A 25,724-nucleotide genomic window follows, 5' to 3' on the forward strand; every position below is an offset into this window, starting at 1 on the left:
CGTCGTGATTCTATCATGAAACATAACTCATTGTTCGTTACTGACACCATGTCTCGCGTAGCAAAACATGTCTGACTACCGGCGGTACAAATATAAACTCCATTATTATTACCCATTATAAACCTTATTCGTATTAAGTTAAGGTCGAATATAAACGCACTCATAAAATTGCAATACAAACACTTGACAAATTACACTTTACAAATGAGAATTCGAAAATTGAACTCTATCGTAATAGTCTAAGGATTTTTGTTGTGCAAATAAGAGGTGGCTATGTCGAATTCATAGCAAAGTTTTGAATGTAGCTAACATTGCTGAAATTAAACCTTATTCACCTGTGTTAAGGATGTAATTGGCTGGATTTTTTTATTTTTGCGCGTTCAGCCGGAGCGTCACTATCTCGACGGTCGGTTGTCACTCAGGTGGTTTTTTTCAAAATCTGTCCCGCCCGGGGACGTTCGAAAGATTAACGTTCTTTTTTCATTTTGATTGTTTACAGAAGTTTAAAGAACCATTTCACAAACACTATAACTATGAACCATTATATACTTATGGATATATTATAAGTATACCGTTAATTTCAAAGGAATTCTTCGATACACAAACTACTATTATATTAATACTATCTCTTATTTAGAAAAAAGCGTAGCTTATCAGTGATGCATACGCTGTTTTTTACGTGAAATTAATCAGCACAGTCACGTATTCCTACTATATCCTATAGCTGCTTAAAGCAAACACGAATAATCAATATGAACTATAAACACAAAAATACATAAAGAGTATTATTTCAACACATTTTGACCGAACGTATTATTTCCGTCGGGAAACGTTTTAAATATAAATGAGTAATTCTATCTGATAGTTTTATATATTATACAATTCGATCTGACGGTCCGTCCGTACCTGCAATAACAATGGAAGCCATATTAATGACATTATCAAAAACCCATCGTTCCGCTCGTTAGCCTCTGCAATGCGAATTAAAACTGCATCCGATTCAGCAGTAACGATAATTATCAGTAATTAGAATAAACGGGTGGAGAAGGGGCGCGGGGCTATATTTTTTTTTATTTTGCATAATAATTATATTGTAGAAACATAAGGGAAACGTAATTGCCAGTGTGGAGTAAGACCTTTTTAAATTTAGTAAATTATTCTTTGGAACCGTAATAATTAGATTTGAATATGGCTTAAAATATAGAAAATAGTTTTATCTGAAAACGACTCAGTTTCTTGAGTCTGTTCTTCTCGGTAGAATCTATATAGATGATACAAAACCGATGATAGTTTTATTTTACTTTTACAATTATAACGCTTGGCTGTGTAATATTTAGTTTAAATTAAACGTTAAATTCTTGAGGTAGAACTATAATGCGGTATGTCATAGAAGCTACTTATTTTTTATAGATGAATATTAATTACGTCTAAAACAATCGACGTCATAATTTTGGATAGTCAGATCGTCTGCTATCCAATAGTACGATTCTGTAAGAATTCACTTTAAATCTCACGTGACACGTGAAATTTTTACAGTGACACGTCATTTTGATACGTATATCCTATAAATTGTATGATTAAATCAGTCAATCTCGCATATCACTTTCGGAGATTTCCTGCTCGTGTTCTACGGTGTCTCGAGTTTTTTTTCTTTTTACAGAATACTTCTACCAACCAGTACATCTAAAACGCCACGAATATTAATAACTTCCATTCAATGCATACTTCTGGCACATTTGATTTATATTAAGAAAGAAATATGGCTAACTCAACCGAAGAGCCAAGGGTCCTGAATGCATTGTTTATACTTCTCTGGCCTGCCTAAAGCCTTTCCTTGCGTTGAACAAAAGTTGTGTAAAACAATAATAATTGCGGAGTTTCTTTCCAGGTTTCTCTAAGTTTTGCTGAAGTAAAGTAGATTTCCACCAATACCAGTTTGTGGAATATTTTGGTAATAAATTAGCGAGTGTGCTTCTTTATTGAATAAATATTTTAATTGTATGTATGTGTTATTATTATCATTTTAATAGTAATTTTCTTCGTATGTTTTAAAACTTAATTGACATATGACGTCAGCATTTATTACGTCACGTTTATTTGAACCTATTTTCAAATGTAACAATGGACCGTATTTCATCTACAGGTTGCTCCGAAACGCGTACAAAACTTGCTCGCAAAATCCTAGTTGTCCGGCGATTGTCAAGCTATATCGCTGCAATAAACTGCGTTGCAATACGGACGCTTGTCCACACGCGGCCGCGGCCGTAACTCGGACTCGTGCGGTTTGAGCCTCAGGAATTATACAGAGCTGCTACATTGTACAACATTATTAATAATAAGATGTATTTTTTGCATATGTCTTTCTTCCGGCATACCAGTTCTGTTTATTGCTTAAAGCCTATTAATAATATCATCATTGAAAATATAAAAAAGGTGAGAGCAGAATTTCAACGTCGGTAAATCTTTTGTGTGAGTAATGTTCTAAAATGTTGTTTTTTAACTTTTAACCTAAAATCCATTTTAAATTTATTATTATATGCAATCAAAAGTGTCCTACAGTCGTATTGTTAAGGTGTCCTTATCTGTTCTCTTGTACCATAGAATTTTCACCACGGCCAATTCACGGCCTAATCGTAATGACCAGGTCACTTTCACTGAAGATGTTTTAGTGTATAAGTATATACGAAAATAGATTCACACTCACTTCTCAATCGTATAATCTGATACAATAGTAAACCTACAAAATTAGGACACTGGACAGCGATTAGGCACAGGACTTTTACATGTTTTACAAAAATACAAAAAACACAGGAGTGTACCACTGTCAGCTTCTAAATTACGTACTTTATTAGCGATATAAAAAACACTAAAGTTTTTTTATTAACCCGATCCGAAACCTGAACGCTTTTCTTTTCTAGAAAAGCATTCAATATTGAAAATTACAGAAATTGTACTTAAAAAATTAAACATGCATGATTTCATAAAAATACTTTAATGTTAGGAAACATTTTATTTTTAATCATGTGCTCTTTCTTTCAAAAAATATAATGAAGAAACAACAATACATTCAAAACAATGCGTCCAAAAATATTTTTGGAGCTAAAATTGCACAAAATAGCTCCGAAAATTCCGCTTATTATTAAACGCACCGGAAGAATATTGTTTTCACTTTCCTCACAATAGTTTTAACTCTTCTACGCTAACTAAAGAAAAGTTTAAAATAAAAATTATACAACCATATGCTCGCGGCCACGCATACGTTTTAGTTCATAACAGATATCATATCCTGTGGATACTTTGTCTTTAGTGATTTCATTGTTTTATTTGCAATTTCCGTAAACGAAGCTATTATACAATAAATACACAATTTTAAATCTAATCAGAAGGATTTAGAATTTAAAAGAATATATAAAATCAATTGGTCTAATAGTTTTTTTATTATAGATAAAGATAAAAATGGTATTTACAGTAATAGGTTTTTAAAAATAAAAAAGTAAAATAAAAATGTTTATTGTACATATTGTACATACAATACTTAATCTATAACAGGTTAGGAACCAAAACCTTTTTTTAATGTGATAGGTGGCAAACGAGCAGGAGGCTCACCTGATGGAAAGTGACTACCAACGCCCATGGACGTCTGCAACATCGGGGGTCTCGCAGGTGCGTTGCTGTCCTTCGAGAAAGGAGTACGCTCTTTTCTTTAAGTACCTAGTAAGTTACTAGTAGTTTTTAAATTAGCTTGTTAAAAAAATCTATTATTACTACAAAATAATAATATAATATAATAGCTACAAAAGTATTAATAGAATATAAATAAAAATCAACAATTTAAATGATAACCAAATATAAGTCCTGAAAAAACAACTCTATATAAATCCGGTCAAACCGGCCAATTAAAACAAGGCAAGTCGACGTCGGCCATCTTAAATCTGCAGGCTTGTATTGGCAATATCTGGCGCACCTATTGCACGCGCACCCTGTATGTCGTGGATTTAGCACCGAATGTGAACACGCTGTATGCATACTTAAACGCACTGATACGGCTTGTATAATTTTAGGACACATTTTTAGTTGACATTTTGGTTATTCTTAGTTAAATTTTGTGGTTTTTGGGATAAAAGAGAGTCCAGTTATTTGACAAGGTGAATCTTGAGATTATGAGTCCAACCTGGTAAAAACCTTGATGGAGGAAAATTTAAAAGGAATCCTGCAAGTTTTTGATGAAAATCAGCCATACATGTATCTATCATACTGCATTGAAACAGCGTTGTGGAATAAGAATTTGAAGAAGACCTTACCTCAGAACCTTAGAACAGCAGTGGCGCATTTGCTATTACTTTACTAATTAATATTTTCATTTGATTTGCTATAACTTCTTAAGCCAATTTAAAAATATAAACGTTTTTTTTTTTTAAATTGATACATTATATAGTATTAAGCTTTACACTAAGCTCATTGATTGTCAAGAAAAATCTACGACCGTTTCAGAAAGACATACCTCAGACCTGAAAGGAACCGGCGAAAAGAACTTTTTCACAACTTTTTTTTTTATAATGGTAGTATCCGTAATGCAATTTTTTATACTTCTATTTGAAATAGTCTGGATCGTCGATCCTCTAAGAACACGTGCATCTTAATCGAAGATTGAGGTTCAACGCAAGCATCACAGACTGCTCGTGTCCTTAATTTGTGTGTATAATTCATCATGTGTTCGGCGGTGAAGGAAAACATCCTAATCAAACCCGCTTGACTCCAATTTCAGTGAAATTCTGCCACATGTTTATCCACTAACCTGCATTTCTGTAGTGTGATGGAATAAGCTGCAAAACCGTCTCCTCAAAGGGGGAGGAGGCCTTAGCCCCGCTGTGGGATATTTACAGACTTAAGAACGGTATAGTCTAATAGTATTAAAATTTTAATGATTGTAAAAGAAATAAAAATGCAGCGAGATCATATTTTCAAAACTTTTTAATTTTTGAAACTATTATAAATATTATTTTTAAATTATTTAGAAAGTACTGCTTCATTCCAACATATTGGAATCAAGCGACATCAGACATAGCAAGTCATTTTTGAGAATGAGAAAAAAAAAATACCCAAGAATTGATCCCTGAGGGACTACATTCACTAGGATCACTAAAGAAAGACCATTTACATACAAAAAAAAAAAAATAATTTCAATGATCTAAAAAGGTCAAGTTGTTTTCGATAAATCTGTTAATATTATATTTAAAAACTAATCAAATTTAACCTTCCCTTTTTGAATATTTATAAGAAGATTATGAATGGTAAATGGCTTTAGTGCTATAATAATTCATAACCTCTCCTAATATCATCATTGTGCAAACAAAAAATCAAAGATTGATGTTATATCTCTTGTGATTATATTTATATGACATAATATTTTAATGGTAGAATAATAGACAAGTGATGTTCACCCAAACTTGCAAAAAGATCTACCAGTGAAACTTAAATAACATTCTGAACATTACAAAATGTAGACCATCGACCGCGAACCAATATGGCGAATATACAACAGCTTATTCTGGGCCTAAATAAATGGGTATTATAAAATAGACGTTAAATTAGATTTTGGACGGCGATGATTATTTATCATCGCAGTCAATAACGCGGTAATGACTGCACTAAATATGATTTAGGATAATGATTAAAAGGATCCCTAATTCCATGATTCATAATGCTATGAACGCTGATATTATTAATTTCGTTTTGTACTATGTTAACGTACATAATTTTACTAAAATTATATTAATTAATATATTCGCTTTCGTTAATTTTATTAATCTAATTAATTTTATTTAATCACATATTTATTATAAAGCTAAAGACTTTTGATTTGCTAGCTTGACCGAGCTTGTACTTGTACAAATCTATTAGATCTATTTGATCGTAATATCAATATTAGTGCTAATCTACAATTTTGAAATATTTAATCTAAAATTTGACAATTATGATGTTCGCAAGACTGGTTTCGGTCACAGCGTCCAATCTCGACAGAAAACTGCCAACTGTTTTGAAGGAGGAGCAACCGTAGTGATCGAGTGTGTGCGCAAGCTCAGCTGCACTCTTTGTACCCTAACTATAATAATTCGATGGGACGGCACTCACGTACATGGGACTACTAACACAGCCAACAAAACTTTTGTAACTAATTATTATTTAAAGAAAAATCCGGTAATATTTTATTTCCCCGATATTAACAATTGAGCCGAGCCGAGATGGCCGAGTGTTTAGAACGCGTGCAAATTAACCGATGATTGCTTGTTCTAACCCAGGCAAGCACCACTAAATTTTCATGTGCTTAATTCGTGTTTATAATTCATCTCGTGCTCGGCGGTCAAGGAAAACATCGTGAGGAAACTTGCATGTGTCTAATTTCAACGAAATTCTGCCACATGTGTATCCAACCCGCATTGGAACTGCGTGGTGGAATATGCTCCACACCTTCTCCTCAAAGGGAGACGAGACCTTAGCCCAGCGGTTGGAAATTTATAGGCTGTTAATTATATTAACAACCTTATGAGCCGCTAGGTAACCGATATTCTATTAAATATGAATGAGAATAATCAATTAAACTAAAGATAAATGAAAGTATTGGTAAATTTCTCCATTCAAAAAATAACTTATGTTACTTATGTCGATAATTTCACTAACAATATTTAACGACAACGTTTACAGTTCATATCCTATCCCTAAACCCGTGCTAAATCGCCTCGTATCACAGTCTACACGGTTTACGGGCGCCCATTGTTATAATCAACGCGCATCATGGAATATGTTCATCTTCATACAATGATTAAAGCTAAACTGTTATTATTGCGAGCTGTGGTGTTATTGGTATTTTTTTATTCTTTACAATATGTACGTGGACTGAAAGATACGCCATTTGATGGTAAATAGATCACCGCCTATAAATATTACATCTTTTAGATATACATTGTGAACTAAGATTTTATTTCCTTTAAACCTGTAATTCCAAATCAGAACATAACAATACTACGTTCTGCTGTTTAGCTGTTAAATAAGACAGTAATGAAAGAGTGGTGGTTACCCAGGCGAACAGTCACCAGCGATCCCGTGGCGCCCACCGATGAGACGGAGAAGGTACCGCTGGTTTTTAGTGGGTATTCCGGTGTGCCGCTAACATCTCGGGCAAAGGCGAGTCCCACATACCCCCTCCCCCCACTTCTACGTAGGAGAAAGGCGTAACGCGATTCTCCAGCGAAAAAAAAATTAAAAAAAATAAGGCGAACAGTCACCAAGACCTACCGTCAAGTGATTATATTAACTCATAACCGCTTTGGTGGTCTAGCTAGTGGTCAAATATCAAAATCAAAATATACTTTATATAAAGTAGGCTTTTACAAGCACTTTTGAATTGTCATTTTACAAACTATATTAAATGAAGCTATAAGGCCGCATCCCGAGGTCCTGGGTTCTAACTTCAGATCAGACCGATGATAGGTTATTGGTTTCTTCTGTCGAAATATTGGAAGTAGCAACTGCAACTGTGTTCCACACACAGTCACACTATTGTTCTGTGTAGTTCTTGAGATTTGGACATTATTCTTATCTACTTAATTATTAAAATAAAAACCTGAAAAGATTACTATAGACATAAGGCCATCCTGTACTAGTTAGATGTATTGCGTTTGTGTGCAATAAAGTTTATAATTGCTTCATGTGTGGGCAAAGATTATGTTTAGGAGAATGTTTTTATCACATTCCATCTCGCTGCTTTAGTACGCGATAAGTTATCAAGTAATGACAGAATTTAATCCGACTCATACAGATATTTCTTAACCGCTCATCAAGAAATGAATTATAAACAGCCTCAGTAACTTTGCGTGAATACCGAAATTCAAGTGTTTAACTGAGTGATAATATGTTGTGTGTTTTTGTTATTGCTAGACGGAGAAGTATGGGAACTAATATTAAGGGCAATGAAGATCAAGAACTCACTCAACCTTCAAACCGGAACGCAAACATTTCGTATTACTGTTTGGCGGTAGAATATTTCATGAGTAGGTAGCACATGTCCCGAGGGAGTACACAAAAAGCCCTACCAAACAGTAAATCGCTGCCTATCCTCACCATTTAGAAGTGCAAATAGCATTCATCAATGTAAACATTTAGTAATAATGTATAAATCTAGATTATACAGTTGTATAAATACAATAAGTAAAGTTAATAAACTAAATATAAGTTTAAATCTTACAATTAAAGCTTTTTTTTCTCTTTTAGGAAATACCCATTTACGTGTTTCCCCTATATGATGTGGGGGGAAGTAGGATTCGACGATGCTAGGAGCGCCGGAATATCCACTAAAACCTGAGATACCCACCCACTCCATCTCTTCAGAGGCATTTCGGGATTGCTTGCGCAATGCGCATAATTCCACTGTGCCACGTCGGTTGACCCACCCACCTATGAGGGCCTCCAAGGTAGAGAAGTTCCCGGAGTACATAGAACCTGACTACTTCTCCCCTGTAGTCTTCAGCGGAACAAGTCAGCGTAGGCGCTTTCCTCACACTCCCGCTCCGCTGTACCATTTTCAACGTGACATTTTCGCAGAAAGAGAATATTTCTATACAACACCTATCACTGGCGAGCGTTTCACAACAAGTAAACCTATATGAAACCTTGATTAAAACAATATTAAAACAGATAAAACCAATATAGCGGTAGCAGTAAGTCATTACAAAATATAACTTATGCTATCGCGATATTATCTCCGCACTAAGCTATAAAACTAGGACGCGATCATCAAAAACTGCCGAACAGAGAGATATAAATCAAAGCGTACCAACGACGCTACTGATTATATTCGCAACGGGGCGATAATGGCGTCCACGGGCATAATGAGCGCCGAAAATTGCACTATTTTGATTTAATGACGTAAAATAACAGCAATCAATGCTGGGTGTGTATTGTGAGTTTTAGCAGAACATTTTGATGATAAACGCTGACGTAATTGTAATGATTTATTAAAAACGCAAAATAAAACGGTTTGATTTATGGTACTGAGCTTTTTTTAATGGTTCACGAAGCGGACGAGGAATGGTCTCAGTGGTCATCGCCTAGGTTCCGCGAGAAATTTTAATCGTTCCTTACACACTACAGCACACAACACTACAGCACAACAATACTGAGTATTGTTGTTTAGCGGCAGAAAATGATATAAATTGAACCTGCCTATGCTATACCCCCTACCACCAAGTAAGATTGATAGGCCATACTTTGACTTGTATTGACTCCAAAAATGACTTGTTAGATATTACTATTTAAAAAACAATTGGAGAAAACTGCTAGTTCCTTCATTACAAAATAATCGTTTGGAAGAACTGCTATAGACTTTTTTCAATATTTATTTTAGTTTCAAACTTTAAGTATCAAATAAATGTTAGCCTTTTTATTATAAAATAATGCAATGTCCTTATCGAATCATCTGTTCAAATGAAACATCTTTGTGAGAAATAGCAATAATCTTAGGTTTCCACTCTTAAGAATAGAATTATTGCTTTTAATTTCATGAGTCCCACCTCAAATCATAATTGATTTAATAAAATAAGTCGTTTCAAAATCGGCAACGGTATCGAGATATATTTACATCTATCATAAGATATATATTATTTTTTAATAGGTTTATACAAAAGAATTATAATTTTGCAGCCAACGAATTATTATTCTTGCGGTTTTTCCGAACCGATACGACTTGGGAACCTTTAAGAAAAGAGCGTACTCTTTCCTGAAAGGCCGGCAACGCACCTGCAAGACCCCCGGTGTTGCAGATGTCCATGGGCGGTGGTAGTCACTTTCCATCAGGTGAGCCTCCTGCTCGTTTGCCACCTACGCCATAAAAAAAAAAAATTCTTTAAATAATATTAAGGAATATGTACATTTGTAGCATTGAATTTATTATCTAATAAGTAACCTCTTAGAGAAATCCAAAATGAGGCCAACAGTCCGTAACACAATAAACCAATAAAATACAAGTATAAATAAAAATAACTGCCCGATATAAATAAGGCGAGTTCCAGTAGGCGAGTATATCACCGGCTCAGGGTGACGTGTCAGCCATGTTGAGTAATGGCGTCACACAACATAAAATATACAACAAAAACTGTTCTTCCAACAGTTTTGTCCCATATTAAGAATGAGCGTAAACAGAACTTGGATTTGGAATACAGTCAAATTGAAGCGTGGAGTCGATCGCTTTTAAATTTATTATAATTTTTATTATAATGTCTCATTAAATTGTCATTTATTTCTTCAATATATTTCTTAAGAGTGATATTAAAATTTTGCCTTTAAAAACTGTTTAAATGTTAGCGTATGTAAATTTCTTATTTAGTAAAACTTTTTGTTCACAAAATCATTTTGAGAAAAAACATTTGATCCCATATAATATCCTAAGATAACTTAAATGATAATAATAATCTGCTTTTATAATGGATTAAAGCCAACGAATTATATTTTTATATCAAATAAAATTACAGACACAAAACAATCTCTAAAAAGCATATAATGAACCAATTTATTGGGACCATCGCATTGAGCTCAAACAAGATGGCGGAGATGATGCTGCAACATGAAGTCAGCATACACTATGATAATATCATTTAAGTCACGAAATACTACATTTGGAATTCAGTCGGTCAGACCATTAAAAGTAAGCACAGCCCCTCAATACTAACAGCTACAATTAGAAAAAGACTGACGATCCTCAAACGGCTGTACAGATTTTGTTAAATCATACTTAAGAACATTCTCGAACAAATTCTTGTCAGACAGACATCCAGACACACAATAATATAATTGTGTAGGGTTATGAATAAAAAAAAACTCTCAAATATTTATTTTTTAAGACCGTATCCATTACAGTCTCTGTTCAAAACGTTTCTCTCGAATCAAGCTCAGTTCGCGGGGTAATTCGTTATTTTTATTGTTTTTTGTTATTATCATTCTGTCCCTAGGATTACTGTGTGTGATACACGGCCGGCACTGGATGCGTTTAATTGCCACGGACGCTTTACACTCGACGATAAATAATAAGATTAAGGTACAGTAGATTTGGATGTTTATGAAAGACAATAAGTAAAAACGTAGTTTATGTTCTGCAATTTTATTTTTATTATTGCAGAACAATTTTATTTTCCGTGTGATTTAATGTTTTTTTTTTATTTTTTTACGATGTCTATTTTGTCAATGGTCTTAAGTTTGAAATCCGAATAATTGTACTTTTTTATATAATAACTGATGAAAATGTTTGTTAAGTTTAGATCGCATAATATATTCTGTTCACTCACGAGGTCGTGTTCCTCCGCATTGATATTTCGGCATTTATTAATAAATATAATCCAAATTGTATTAAATTATTAATTTTACTTCTTATACTCTCATATAAGTATTGATTGTGTATTGGAAGTAGGCAAGGTAATCAACGAAGATATTCTCTCTCTCTTCTGTGAATTTTCATTAATATATTCGCCATAATTAAATAAACATAGCTCAGTATTAAACAGTTTTAAAATAAGAACAAAAATTATTATATCACGGGGTTTGAGCACCACCACCTGTCTTATCAGGACACTTCAACGGTAATAAATACTTGTATTGTCACAAAAGTTATACAAGCATAAAAATATAAAAAAAATGATCAAATAAATAAAAAAAATATCAAATGAGTATTAATTTAAGACATGATAACGATCATGTCGAAATTATGGTAACGTTTTATATGTAAAATAAAAATGACGCAAAGATGAATTTAAAAAAAAAAAATACATAATACACAATAGTTTAAAAAGGTGCATGTGTGTGTGCTTGACAGGGGTGCAAGTGTAATTTATATTACTGGACTGCGAAATTTGTTAACTAAAAACATTTACGTAAAGCTTGTAAAGAATACTTAAGGAGTTACGATATTAAATACACTCAGGTATAGATAGAAAATTCTATATTCGAATAATTCAAAATAGCCTATTATACAAAATTATATTTCCCATATGATATAATATAACAATCAAAGCAACGTGTTTAGTTAAAATGAATTTATTATAGTATTTGTTGCTCGTAACAATGATAAAGTGATTTAATTATAAGCTACCTTCGCTTAGCGAGCAACGTGAGGGCGTTAATATATTATTATTATCGTTTATACTTTAAATAATAAACATTATAGTTATTATACCATTAATTACATTTATAACAAAAGTATTTGCTTTGTTGTTGGGGATATATATTGATTGATTAGAATATATTTATTTAATGCATAGAATACGTGTAAGCTTTACAATCGAAATAAGAGGAGATATCAAACTATGCTTAACAAGTACCGAGTGACAAACATATAAAAAATGCTTACGTTGTTTGTTTAGTTGATTAGTGTAATACACTGTTTCTTTTACATTTTGTTATCTCCAATTTAATCCCTTGACCATAATAAGTCATCAAAGTCATACATCGATAATTTTCCGAATCAAGAAAAACAATATTTGTTTATTTGATTACCTATAAATATTAATTATAAATAACAAACTTTTTGAAAACGATTAAACCGGTTTAGTTAATGTAATGCTTTGTAATTAACTAATAAAATAAATAACTGAATAAACAAATACATTCGAACTAATTAATAAATGAAGCGAAATGGCTAACGCGTCACGCATTGTTCGTCAAAAACAAGTGTAAAAGAGAGAGAAATAGTGCGATCTCAAATTGATATAAGTATGTGACAATCAACGTCAGTCCCAGTTCAATTCACGCTATCGAAGGAACCGTTGCGAAATCTCATCATGAGCGCTTTAATTGATAACGACACAATATTATCAGAAAACGAACAATGGACAAGATTGGAGGAAGAATGGGGTAAACCGATCGATCTAGAAGTTGACGCAGAAGACGATTCTCCAAGAATAAAATCAGCTTACAGCACATTAGATCTGAAAGGTACTACGTTTGATTCATCGTTTCTATTCAAGAAAGTAAGAAGGAAAATAGGAAGGCAGCTCTCTAAGAAGTCCACATCATCAGCATTGGAATACAACGATTTTATCAGTAATTTGAAAGATGATCCGAGCAGAGAATCATCCAAACAATTTTATTTCATCAACGGTCAACTAGTATCAGCCGCCTCCATCGAAAACATATGTGATACAATCGATGATATTTTCAAATCGATCGATAAGCTTTCGACAGTGACAAGTACGGTGAGGAAGGAGAAATTTCCAGATAAAGTCCAGTGTAGTATATCAGCGACTGACCTATCATTTGACACAGACACCGAAGACACGAAATACAGTGAAATCGAGAGGCATATCGAAGAAGCGTTCGAAGAATTCAATTCCATATCAGCTGTAGAAGCCATCGACCAGTCGACCTTGGACTCTGTTACGACGCTGGTTCAGAAATTCAGTTCAGTGTTAAACGATCCCGTTATACAATGCAGCCCAAGGAGACGAAGACAGTGCTGTGAAAAGTTCAAGGAACTGGCTGATTTTTGGAAAAATCGTGCGTTTGAGTGTGATTGACCAAATAAGAGGGTAGGTTGAGATTTTATTTATATAAATTAAGTTAACATTAGATTTAATATTTTCGTATATTTTGTAGTATGTATAGACGTATGTACAAACCGTACGTGACTTTAATTTAATTTCAGTCAATGTAATTTATATCTTGTGACCTTTCAGATGTATAATTAAATATAACTGTTAATCTAAATAAATAGTATGTTAAGATTTTTAAATGAATTTAGTTAATATAATTATTTTATATTTATCAAATACATATGTATTTACAATATTAAAGTGCTTTGGAATTCTATCGCATTAATAATATACCATAAGGAACCTTTTTTTTTGTCATGAATTCTCGCAATATTTCCTAATATGTTATAATCGTGTAGAATTATTATATTGTTTACGAATGTCATAAGTTTATGTAATTGAAAACAATTAATATTGTAAATGTTCTATATACTTTGAAATAAATACAACTTACGTATAAATATGTTTTTAAACTTTTGAATTTTATTTTGACGTTTGATTAAATATGTAATTGTATTGTATATGTAATAGACAGAGAATAGATACCACTTGTATTGGCTGTACTCTTGCAGATAAATTAATACATGATCAAACCGTGATTATATCTTCATCTTAACAAATGATGTCAAATGAAAAAATTTCATATCCTTACTCGTAATTTGTATTTATTATTTATCTCGTGCTCGACTGTGAAGGAAAATATCGTTGGTAAAAATGTGTAAGGTAATACATTTTCATCTACCACATGTATCAACCAACCCGCCATGGTCTCCTCAAAAAGGAGATAACACTAGAAACCTAAGTCCAAGAATAAGACATTTGCAACTTCGTTAGTTAAAATAAAGAAATAGAACGGATACACCATAGACAGTCTTTGGGTTAGGTTATAAATTGAAATAATTCTGGGTGGAGCATTTAGCTAGACATTTAGTAACAATGCTTGCAAATATTATAATACTCACAAGATATTTATACAATATATAACCAACACATAGTATAAAAAATTATGTCATTTAGAGTTTTTAATCGCAGCTCATCATTCGATTTTTAATTTTGGTCTCACACCAATCGTTTAATTTGACTCTTATGGCTTCATAATATTTAAGAAAAGATTTCAATGTTTAGTGTGTTAACTAAGAGTAAATTTTTAATTATCCTAATTTGTTAATACAACTTTCACCCGATTGAAATTCACGGTCACGTTAAACATAGAGAAAATGACGTTTCAAATATTGTATTGGATTGTTTTCGAGAACGATTTATAATTTCAAACTATCAGCCAAATCCCAATAGCGAGTATCAATAATACTTAACAACTTTGTCACAGTTGTAGAGTACAGCCAGCATAAACAAGACTAACACACCTATTACTTAATTACCTGAACAGTACAACAAATAGAAATTCATGGTTCATTAGCCAAAGCGTGGTACCGTTCGTCCACGGTGCAAGTTGGACCTTAAATCATGAGCCGTGCCTGTGGACCGCTGCTTGGAAACATAAGGAGATGTATAAAACGTCGCGGGTGATATGAGACACGCTGCATCACCGTCTTTACGACATTTAAGATTTAATAAAACTGACATTATTTAATATTTAAATAGTGATTAAAAGTACAAAAGAAAAATGTTTTGTACATTAGTTCAATTGTTCTAATTATTATGCCATATGTTCGAGTATTTACAGCATATGTGAATAGTTTATACTATGCATTTACAATATAAATATATATTTTAACTGAGTTAATTAACCTAATCATAAAATTATTGTCATTATTATATTTTTATTTCGATGAAATAAGACTTGATGAAATAAGACAAAGAGTATAGTTAATATATGTCTATAATATAAAGATATTTTAGTGTATACAATAGATAAATACAGTTAAAAAGTACCATTAATATTTGAACTATTAAGTACCATTAATAATTAGAACGCAGCGTTTACGCTTGCAATATTAACCCGTGTGTCATCAATATCCCGCGCACTGACCGTAAGCAGAAACTTATTCCTGTTGTTCATGAGAGTTGGACAGTTTGTCAATTTATGAGGCCGGCACAATAGCGTACGAGTGAAGGCAGATTTGGTTAATTGAGTTACAGGAGTTATGAGCTAAGAACATTTTAGCTAATTAGACAATATATACCATCTTTAGTTATCGTTTTGAATCTAATATCTTATTTTGATTGAAATTTTATCATTGCAATGGGAGCCATTTCTGTTTCCATTGCGTTTATTTGGAATCGGCGATTATATTCCATAAGAAAATGGATTTGGTAATTTTGTTTCCGAATCTACTGAAAAGATTTTACACGTCGAACAAATAAATGTAAGATGACCAAGAAAAAAGGTTTTTTTTTAATCAATCTGACGCTTGCTTAACCCTACTTCCTCGATACTGCTCAGGCTGGATTGCTTTTCCTTAAGCATTCGGGTAGTTTAAACAGTGGTACTCGAACTAACGGCATTGGTGGATATAGTATAATTATATTAAATTTAAGATGAAATTATTATATTTTAACATAAGATATTATTCTTATTCTTATCAAAATAATCTAAAATAATATTTAAAATTCGAAAACGTGTTTGTGTATTTGTAACGCTCTCAAGTCGTTCCTTCTTTTAAGTCAACTATTCAACCAACCATTATGATATCTTCCAGACACCAGAACTTCTAGATATGGGGATCTGATACGTGTCCCTAAAACCTCAACTTTCTAAAGAAAATAGTATGTTTTTTTTATATTTATGATATGTGTTAAACAACGTTTAATCATATAATGATCATATAAAGTGTGAACAACTGTTCTATTCAATGAGAATGAATCACTTTGTATCTCATTTTAAACCGACTTACAGTGATTCGCTTTCAATGGTTGTATCCTTTAAATGTCATAGTTATTATTGTCAAAATGCTTTAATAGTGGCTAGATATAATGCCGCATAAGCTGAGGTCATAGGTTCAAATATCAGATCGAAACAAGAAAAAGTTTCGGAGTTTTCTTTCCAAAAATTCTCACTACCAGCCGGGAGTCTCGACGTTTATTTTATTTTCAATCGGACAACTAATATATAGATACAATATCACATTAAAATAAAAAAATTCAAAAAATTCAAAATTATCTTGGCAAATGTTCTATTGTTCACAGGTAGTCTCACCATGTACTATTACAATGCACAATATGTATTAAAAATATAAATAACTAGAGGTTTTTAAGTTAGAGCTGTATACACCACCGTGCCTCGGGGAGCTAGTTAAGCTGTTAGATCTGTGCATGAACTCTTTCCGGTCGTTTCGGATTTGCCATCCAATCAAATTACGAGAATAGTACCTGTATTTGCTCCCACATTTGTGCACTTAATAGTCCTACGTAGGCTAGTCTTCCTTGAGATTGACCAACACCGGCGTTCAGGTTCTCATCATCATTATATTCATTGTTACATCTAATATCACTATCTTGTTTACCGGTGAGTTTCGAGTTTATTCTCATAGATATAATAGACAATAAGAAGAAATGCGAAGATATATCTTTATTATTAGACAGTTCCCTCCTTAATATTATTAAAATTTACTTATCTGTTTTAAGACTGAATTACGACGAATATTAAAAAACAGCATGATTACGTTACGTCCTTTACGAGGAGAGAAAATTGTTGGTCAGCAATTGTATTCTTGTTTTATTTTATGCAAAACACTAATCTGATTGGATATAATATGATATTACCCTTGATTTAACCCTTGTAAAGTCGAGTCTGGTAGTCCTTATATAATAATATTTTGACAAATTTCATATTTAATAATAAAACTGGTGAACAGGGCGGTCACTTCGGAAAAGTTTCCTTAAAAAACAAAACAGTATCGCTCCATTAGTGACGTCATAGCCCACGGGCCCGCTCTCAATCAATTTGGATGAAATCACCGGAGTGAAGTGTTTTTTAATTAATTTTATGAGTGAACAGCGCTCGGATACAGGTATGAAAGAGATGAATGGTTTTATTTTATTTTAGTCTTTTTTAGAATATGGATTTTTTTTAAATAAACTATTTTGTTGCAAATAACGTGCTTAAAATTCCCCCGTATGCAACATCGTAAATTATAATTAAAAAAATTATATTTTCATGCATTACAAATGTCTTGAGTGTTTTGCTATAAATATTTCATAAATAACGCATAAATAATATTATTTGTTTATGTTAACATCAATTTGTTAAATATAAATTAAAGGATTATTAAATTAAGCCTTTGTGACGTAAAATAAATTAAATCGTCATGTTTAAAAAAATTAACTCAATCATTTTTTTTTCGTACATTCCTCTCCACACCACTCCTGTCCGCACGACATCGTCGTCCACGCACTAATTCAATATGGCCGACGTAAGCCATTTGCGTTCGCGCTTGACGCATCGCCCGTGAAAAAATCAATTACGATTTTTTGATAGCGGTGACCAGCTAAGTAAGTATGGAATAGAAATATTATTTTTCTAACAGGATAATAATTTTAAGCAAAATGCTTTCCATCAAATAAAAATTAACGTTCTTTACAAGGCTTTTACAAGCACTCTAGGAATTTAATTCGAAAATGAGAGTTTTTAAGTACTGAAACTACCGACTACCAACCAAGCACTACTAGTACTAGCAACCGAGGAAAATAAATCTATGATTTCTCTAAGATATTGTGTAAGATACAAAATAGACGGCACATTAAAACCAATGATAAAAAATACCAGTTTTTAAATTATTCAATGTATATCTATAATATACCTAACAAAGCATAAAATATCGTTTCACTAATGATGAATAGCGTTAAGGTTGTTAGCTATCCAGTCATGTAATATGATATTTTATTTAGGTCCTTAAAATTGAATATGTAAGTAAAAAATATTTTATAAAAACCTCTTCCATAATGAGTTGACTGATGCCTTCTATAATAGACACTTTTAGTGGCGCCATTTCGCATGACACAATCTGTCATCTATACACAATACCAAACAGAAGCCTTGTCACGTGACCAGGTGAGACAAGTTCTGAAAATAAGAAGGAAGTGTATTCGATGTTCAAATACCTATTTCCTTTTTTAAGTGCAAGAATTTATGACATTAAAGTTATTATGCCAGTAAATAAATTCGAACTTTTTTAAAAGTATGTATATTAATAAATAAGGCCATAATATATTATTAGACTATAAGGGTAACGAGAAATAGTTAAAGTTGAGTTATAATTTAACAAATACAATTATTAATAATGAATTTGTGCTATCAGTTTGTGTAGAATTGACTTAAAATGTTGCAAGATTATACCCACACCCACACACACACACACACACACACACACACACACACACACACACACACACACATACACACACACACACACACACACACACACACACACACACACACACACACACACACACACACACAAGTTTCATAAAAATAATTGTTAACTATATTTCATACCGGTTCTCGGTATAAAATAGTACCTGCATTTCGAACCGGTAGTGTGATATGTTAAATTAATTTTTTAAGAGTAATCATTTCTTTAGTATATTTAATGTAAGGAATTTATAACCGAATAACACCTGAGGGTGAGGAGTGACTTACTTCAATATCATAATTAAAACTGCTCGGATACTAAACGCGAAAGCGCTTGGTAAATCACGGATCCATTAGACGCAGGTGCGCTCATTGCGCATACGCAACTCGTATGCAATTTACAACGAAACACTATAATAACCGTGTATGAGATTATAATGGCGCCGCTGTTTTGTTAATTTGTTCATCAGTTTTGGTTGCAACATCACCGTGAAAGAGATTGTGGTATTCGTAACGAATTGGAAACTGAGTTTATAACGTTATTGAAATATGTCTCAGCTTAAATAAAAAGATGATGATAAGACGATGATGATTTGATGACGTTCACAGCTGGGCGAAAACTTTTTCACTATGAGTATTTGAAACGGGATATTTACCATGTTTTTTTTTTATTTGGTTGAGCTCGATATTTCGACATTATATACGAATGTCTTGTTCACGAACATGGTAAATATTCAGTTTCAAATGCTTATAGTAATAAAAATAACCATGTTCATTTAAAATCTTATATAGAAAACTTTTTTTTTTTAGTATTTCATCACAACAAAACAAAATCAGTGTGAAAACTCATCGGTGCTTGTCCGGATTTGAACCAGTTACCTTCTGAAAAATTGACACATACTCAGCGAGACATGTCCGGGTTTAGCTCTTTATTGAAAAAATACAATTTGCTATTGATTGTTCTTGGTGGTAGGGTTTTTGTCAAGTTCCTCTGGGTAGGTACAACTCACTTATCAGATATTCTTCTACCAAAGAGAAATACTAATTGTTGGATTCCGGTTTGAACGATCAGTGAACCAGTGTAACTACAGGCACCTTCAAGAAAAGAGCGTACTCCTTGCTTAAAAGCCGGCAACGCAGCTGCAAGCCCCCCGGTATTGCAGATGTCCATGGGCGGTGGTATACACAACAATCAGGTGAGCCTCCTGCTCGTTTGCCACCTATGATATATTTTGGAACTAAACAAATAAATTGCTAAGATATGTGGATCATTGACTATGTAATGGGTATTTATAAAGATATTTAAATTTAAGAATGTCAATGGCCACTTACCTTGAGGCCACCTCATTTGTTAGTGCGCCTACCATTGGGATTGCGAGTTGGGTTAGTCTTCATAGTTGACCCTATTTTAAAAAATTGGTTAGGAGAAGAGTATCTTTAAAAGATATAGATAAACACGAAACAGCCTTATTATCCGTTTTTTATGTTTTGTCGCTATACACGACATTTATTTTTATCAATTTTTTAATAATTATTACGATCGATTGGGCAACTTACTTAACATTAACATTTAATTTAAACGTTTTGAAGTTGACAAAAGATATATCGCTAGGGAAAATTGATCAACAATAGAATACCGAATATATTGGCACAGGCTCTCAAACAATGTTCTTACATCACACCACAAAAGTAAATAAAAAATAAAGGTAAATCAGGATGTAACAAATACTTCCCATTAACACTGAAGCTCGAACAAGCAGCGATCAAGCACTCAATCGGTAGATGTCGGCCGATGTCGACGCACGCCCACAAATTAATTCAGTTAACGTCGCTTACCGGGCATCACCTGGACCCGGACAAAGGTTTAAAAATACTGGAATATACCGGATAATACAACTAAAATAAAAAAATATATATTTAAAAGTAATCAAAGATTTTATGCTGTTCTTTAAATAAGTGAATCACAAAATAATACGTAATATGACAAATACGTATTTTGTTGTTAAACAAATATAAGCCTTATCATAAAGGTAGAAGATTCAAAATTGACTTTTAAGTATTTAAAAAACAATTATAATATCATTATTATTTTCATTAAAAAGGATTTTATATTAAGAAGGTTACTCTAAAGATGATATGTGTCATATGTCAAGGTACCGTTAGAAAACAATACAAGGTACGCTTTATTTTTTAAGCCTATTCCAGTATATATATAAAAGAATCTATCAATTTATGCTGACGGTAAAGCGATGTGAACACAGCCGCGAATTAGACAAGACTGCTAAGAGATATGGACCACATACGTCACGTTGGGGCAAATGTTTGTATGTTGGGTCCAAGTTGACCAATCTTATCATATGGTACGTATAGCATAAGTATTTTCAATACCGAAAATTCGCGTGTAAAATTTTATTGAAAGTGGATAATTGTGTTTGGATTTCGGTGTCTGGTGTATTTTTTTTATGTGAGTTGGCGAATGGTCCTTATAGTTACTGGTCACCACCTATTATATATATTGTCACTGTAAGGAATGTGTTAATACATTTTTAACGACATTTCCATACTATTGTACCAACATCCTCGGGAACTAAGATGTTACCCCTCGTGCATCTTGTAAACTGGCTCACTTACCCTTCAAACAGGAACGCAACAATACTAAGCATTGCTGTTTAGTGGTAGAATTTCTGATGAACGGTACTATCTACCCAGCCGGACTTGCAAAAGCCCTACCACCGAATAAAGGTGTTAGAATGAATTATTAAACCGAGATGGTCCAGCGGTTAAAACAAATGAATTCATTCGCTCAATTTGTGTTTATAATTTAAGTAATTTTTTATGATATAAATAGGCGGACGGGCAAATGGGCCACCTGGTGATTAGTGGTCACCACCTCCCATAGACAATTGCGCTGTAAGAAATATTATCCATACCTTAGATAAATGCGCCACCAACATTAGAAACAAATATGTTACCCTTCAAACCAAAACACAACAACACTGAGTACTGCTGTTTGGTTGCAGAATATCTGATGATTGGGTGGTACCTACCCAGACAGGCTACCACAATGTTTGAAATTGAATATATTATTGTAAATTGTCACGTTTAAATAAATACGTAGCATTAAATCATAGTTTTCACATATCATAGTCCATAAAATATATAACAGCAGAGACCACCGTTACATAAATACAATACACAAACACTGTAGCGACTAAATAACACACGTTTTAATTTATTATTAAACTTGTGCAAGATGCACTTGCCGGGACCAAGTTTCGATACAACGGGACTATAAATTGATAAGGCGGACTGGCGGACACGTGATATATTGGTATTAGATGTTAATGGCGGCGCTTGGGGTTGAGAGTGTAATTTATACAATATCGTGTTCAATATTTGATATTAATTATAAATGTTTTTTTTTTTGTTATGTTTTTATTTTTTCCAATCCGCAATTATAGGTACTTGATGTGTATCTAGTGGGTCGTAAAGACGTCGTAAAGACTTTTCAGGAATTTCGAAACTTATGACAGGTTTTCTTTTGATTTTATTTCGTTGTAAACTACAAGTCACCCATAAACATTTGGCGGCAAAATGATGAAACCTCTTTTAAGTGATTTTTTTAATATCTAATAGTATACTTTACTTCAGTGAGAATTGGAATACGGAGTTTGTCGAAAACAATTTACTTTAATTTTACTCCCTAAAATTAATTCTTTGTTAAATCGTAACAATTTAATAAATTGCAATCAAGAACCATTTTTAATTTTCTGCACATCTACGGCTGGAGCTCTTCAAAATGAGACCATAAACCATTTTTTTTTATATGTAGTTATCGAACCATAATCACTAGGACAAAAATCAGCTTACGCAATTATTATATTCAGATGTGGCGCAAGTGTACTTAATCCAGACACCAGTAGTATTTACGGGGTGTTTTTTTATAATGTCTGAGGTCAAATGTCTCGTGATTTGTGAACTAGTCATGATATCTATTGAATTGGTTGTAAGATTCCATTTTGTTATTAATTTCGTAGTATCCTTAAAATAAGAGCGATTATAATTTTAAGTATTGTCTAGTGATCACTTGTTTTATACAAATATATTTTATAAAATTTATAAGCGCCAATATCAAGATTACAAATCTGTAGAAGAGCCTCGAAATCTAGATATGCTATAACAATGGGTTAATTCTTCTAATAAAGGTCTTTGTTATGCGTTTGCGTTTTTATTTTTTTTATATAGATAGCATAAGCTTAGTGTACATTCTTACACGCAATTTCTAACTAGCTATAGATACTATAGACTTTTGAAGAACAATCCTCTAGTTGTGTGATGACAATCAGACTGAACATATCAAAATGGCGTCACCGTGCGGCGACCAACCAATAATTAGTTAATCTAGTAAAGATACATATAATTAGTTAATCTATAGAACATAAAGACTATAAGAACAATACATTTTGTTATTAATATTAATAAATAAAAAGTACTATCGATAAATTCTCTTAGTTGATATTGGAGAAACGATAAAAACGTCTTAAAACGATGTAATAATAAAGTAACTTTAAAAATTGTATTTAATAATAAAAATTACAAATTGAAAATAGTTATTTTTTAAATTTAACTGAACACAACTAGATGTGAATAACAAAAAAGGTCAACGTGTCAATGAGTGTTTTGGCAACCGAAAAATGGATGCACGTGTTTGAAAACCCTAACGTCAAAACCAGTGTATTACGTATTACGATACATTCAAAGCACGACCCAAGAAAAAAAAACACTTTTTAAAAAATATAAAATTTTGCCAGTTTATTGAAAATTATCTAATAATTTACAATAAAATAAATAAATATGTTAATGTTTACAAAATATTTAGTTACATATATCTAATCTTGCAACCGAATTCAACAATTTCAACCAACCAAAGAAATTAGCACACACACCACACGTAAAGACAATGCAATCCAAAGTTTAAATAAAAGCATGTTCATGAAAAGGCTATTCAGAACTTGATAATATTTTATACGTAATATTATGATATTACCGTAACGGGTTTCATATAGCTCAACGCATCCCTTATCGCCTTGTGGTATCTACTAGCATCATCGCAAACGCACGATGCACCTGGGATTGTATTAGCGCTGACATATTTATGTGCATGTTCCCTATAATTACGCGAACACTTTGCACCGTAATGAGTGCCATGGAAACGATATAACATATAACACGTGCTATGAAAATATATCTGATATAACTTTGTTATGAATTTGTTATTTTTTTAACTCGCAAAAATGAGTCGAGATTTAATTTAATTGAGGTTTTTTTTTATTTTATAAAAATATGATTTAACCAAGTAGTTTAGTTTACAATGTTAAATTAAATTTAAATTTATCACCGATTCGTTCCTCTCGATAAATTATACTCGGATTAATTATCGGCAAGAAACTCAAAGTTTTTTTTCAACCTTTAAAAGTTTTTAGTTATGTCATTATACAATTTAATTATTATTTATCCTGCATGAAAATTAAGAAACTCCGTGTTTTAATGACATAAAAAAAAACTTTATTTAATACTTTATAAACTTTATCTAATTATAATATAAATATATATATAATTTATCGAGTAATAAGTCTTATTAAATAAAGTTTTTTTTTTAATTTATTAACTGGTAGCTAAAAGTATTTGAAGAATTATAGTATAGGAGCGAACACCTAGCCCTGAGGAATATGAATTCACTTTGCAGATGGATTTTAATCATAAATAGATCAAGTTCAATCATTGTTAAAATACAAATATTTTAAAGCAAATAATATCTCAAAGATATAAGAAAAAAGTCGGTTTAAATGACCGTAGTTTCCGAGGTACAGGGCTCAAAACATATGTCGGGTCAATAAAAAATATTGGGTTTTTTTCTCATTCTCATTAACAGTCCGGATTCTGGAAGCAAGTAAATCCTCTTGGTTCTCGGATAATAAGAGTGAGGAAATGCCCCAGTGTTTGGGCACACTCTTGTGCATTATTATATATCCTGCTTAACTGGCTGGTCTCGCTTGAGGTCGAGCCATTATCATCATTATTTATAAAGAAAAAGCCATTGGGACATCATAGCAGACTAATTTATATAATGAACACGTTAATGGCCAAAAAATATGTTTGCAAGTCTATCAAATTTAAATAAAGAATGACTATAAAAAAATATTTTACATTACATTACATATATTAGCAGCCTGTAAAATTACCACTGCTGGGTTAAAGCCTCCTCTCCCTTTGAGAAGAAGGTTTGGAGCATATTCCACCACGCTGCTCCAATGCGGGTTGGCGGAATACACATGAGGCAGAATTTCGTTAAAATTGGACACATGCAGGTTTCCTCGCGATGTTTTCCTTCATGATAGCACGAGATGAATTATAAACACAAATTAAACACATGAAAATTCAGCGGTGCTTGCCTGCGTTTGAACCCGCAATCATTGGTTAAGATGCACGCATTCTAACCACTGAGCCATCTCGGCTCTAAAATATTTTACTCATATGTATGTCGGATCATAGGCGAAAACTTTGTACGAAACCTAGGAATAGCGAGGGTATTTCGAATTGGGTGCGGCGGAATCTTTCTTGGGACATTTATATAAATTTGAGAAAGTAACTGTCGCGAGTCTATTGAACCATCGATTAATTTATGCAAAAACATAAAGACACGTTTGAACCTACGCTTCTCCAATGTGACAAGTTTGAAGTGTATCGGTCGTGTATAATAGTCGTTGTAAATTCTTTTTAATAGTATATATTTTATAAATAAATATATGTTGTTCAACTTAAAACACAATTAGCCAGTCACC

The 25,724-nt window shown here is 32.6% G+C and overlaps 1 protein-coding gene across 1 annotated transcript; it reads left to right on the top strand.

The window, feature by feature from the left end:
- Nucleotides 1–12,786: 12,786 nt before the first annotated feature.
- On the top strand, nt 12,787–13,708 carry LOC125064869. Its single transcript, XM_047672163.1, has one exon. It carries the CDS (start codon nt 12,822–12,824, stop codon nt 13,554–13,556), a length of 735 nt encoding a protein of 244 aa, XP_047528119.1. The 5' UTR covers nt 12,787–12,821; the 3' UTR covers nt 13,557–13,708.
- The last annotated feature ends 12,016 nt before the right edge of the window (nt 13,709–25,724 follow it).

This window comes from Vanessa atalanta, chromosome 6 (genome assembly GCF_905147765.1).
Source record: "Vanessa atalanta chromosome 6, ilVanAtal1.2, whole genome shotgun sequence".
In the NCBI taxonomy this organism is placed as follows: domain Eukaryota; kingdom Metazoa; phylum Arthropoda; class Insecta; order Lepidoptera; family Nymphalidae; genus Vanessa; species Vanessa atalanta.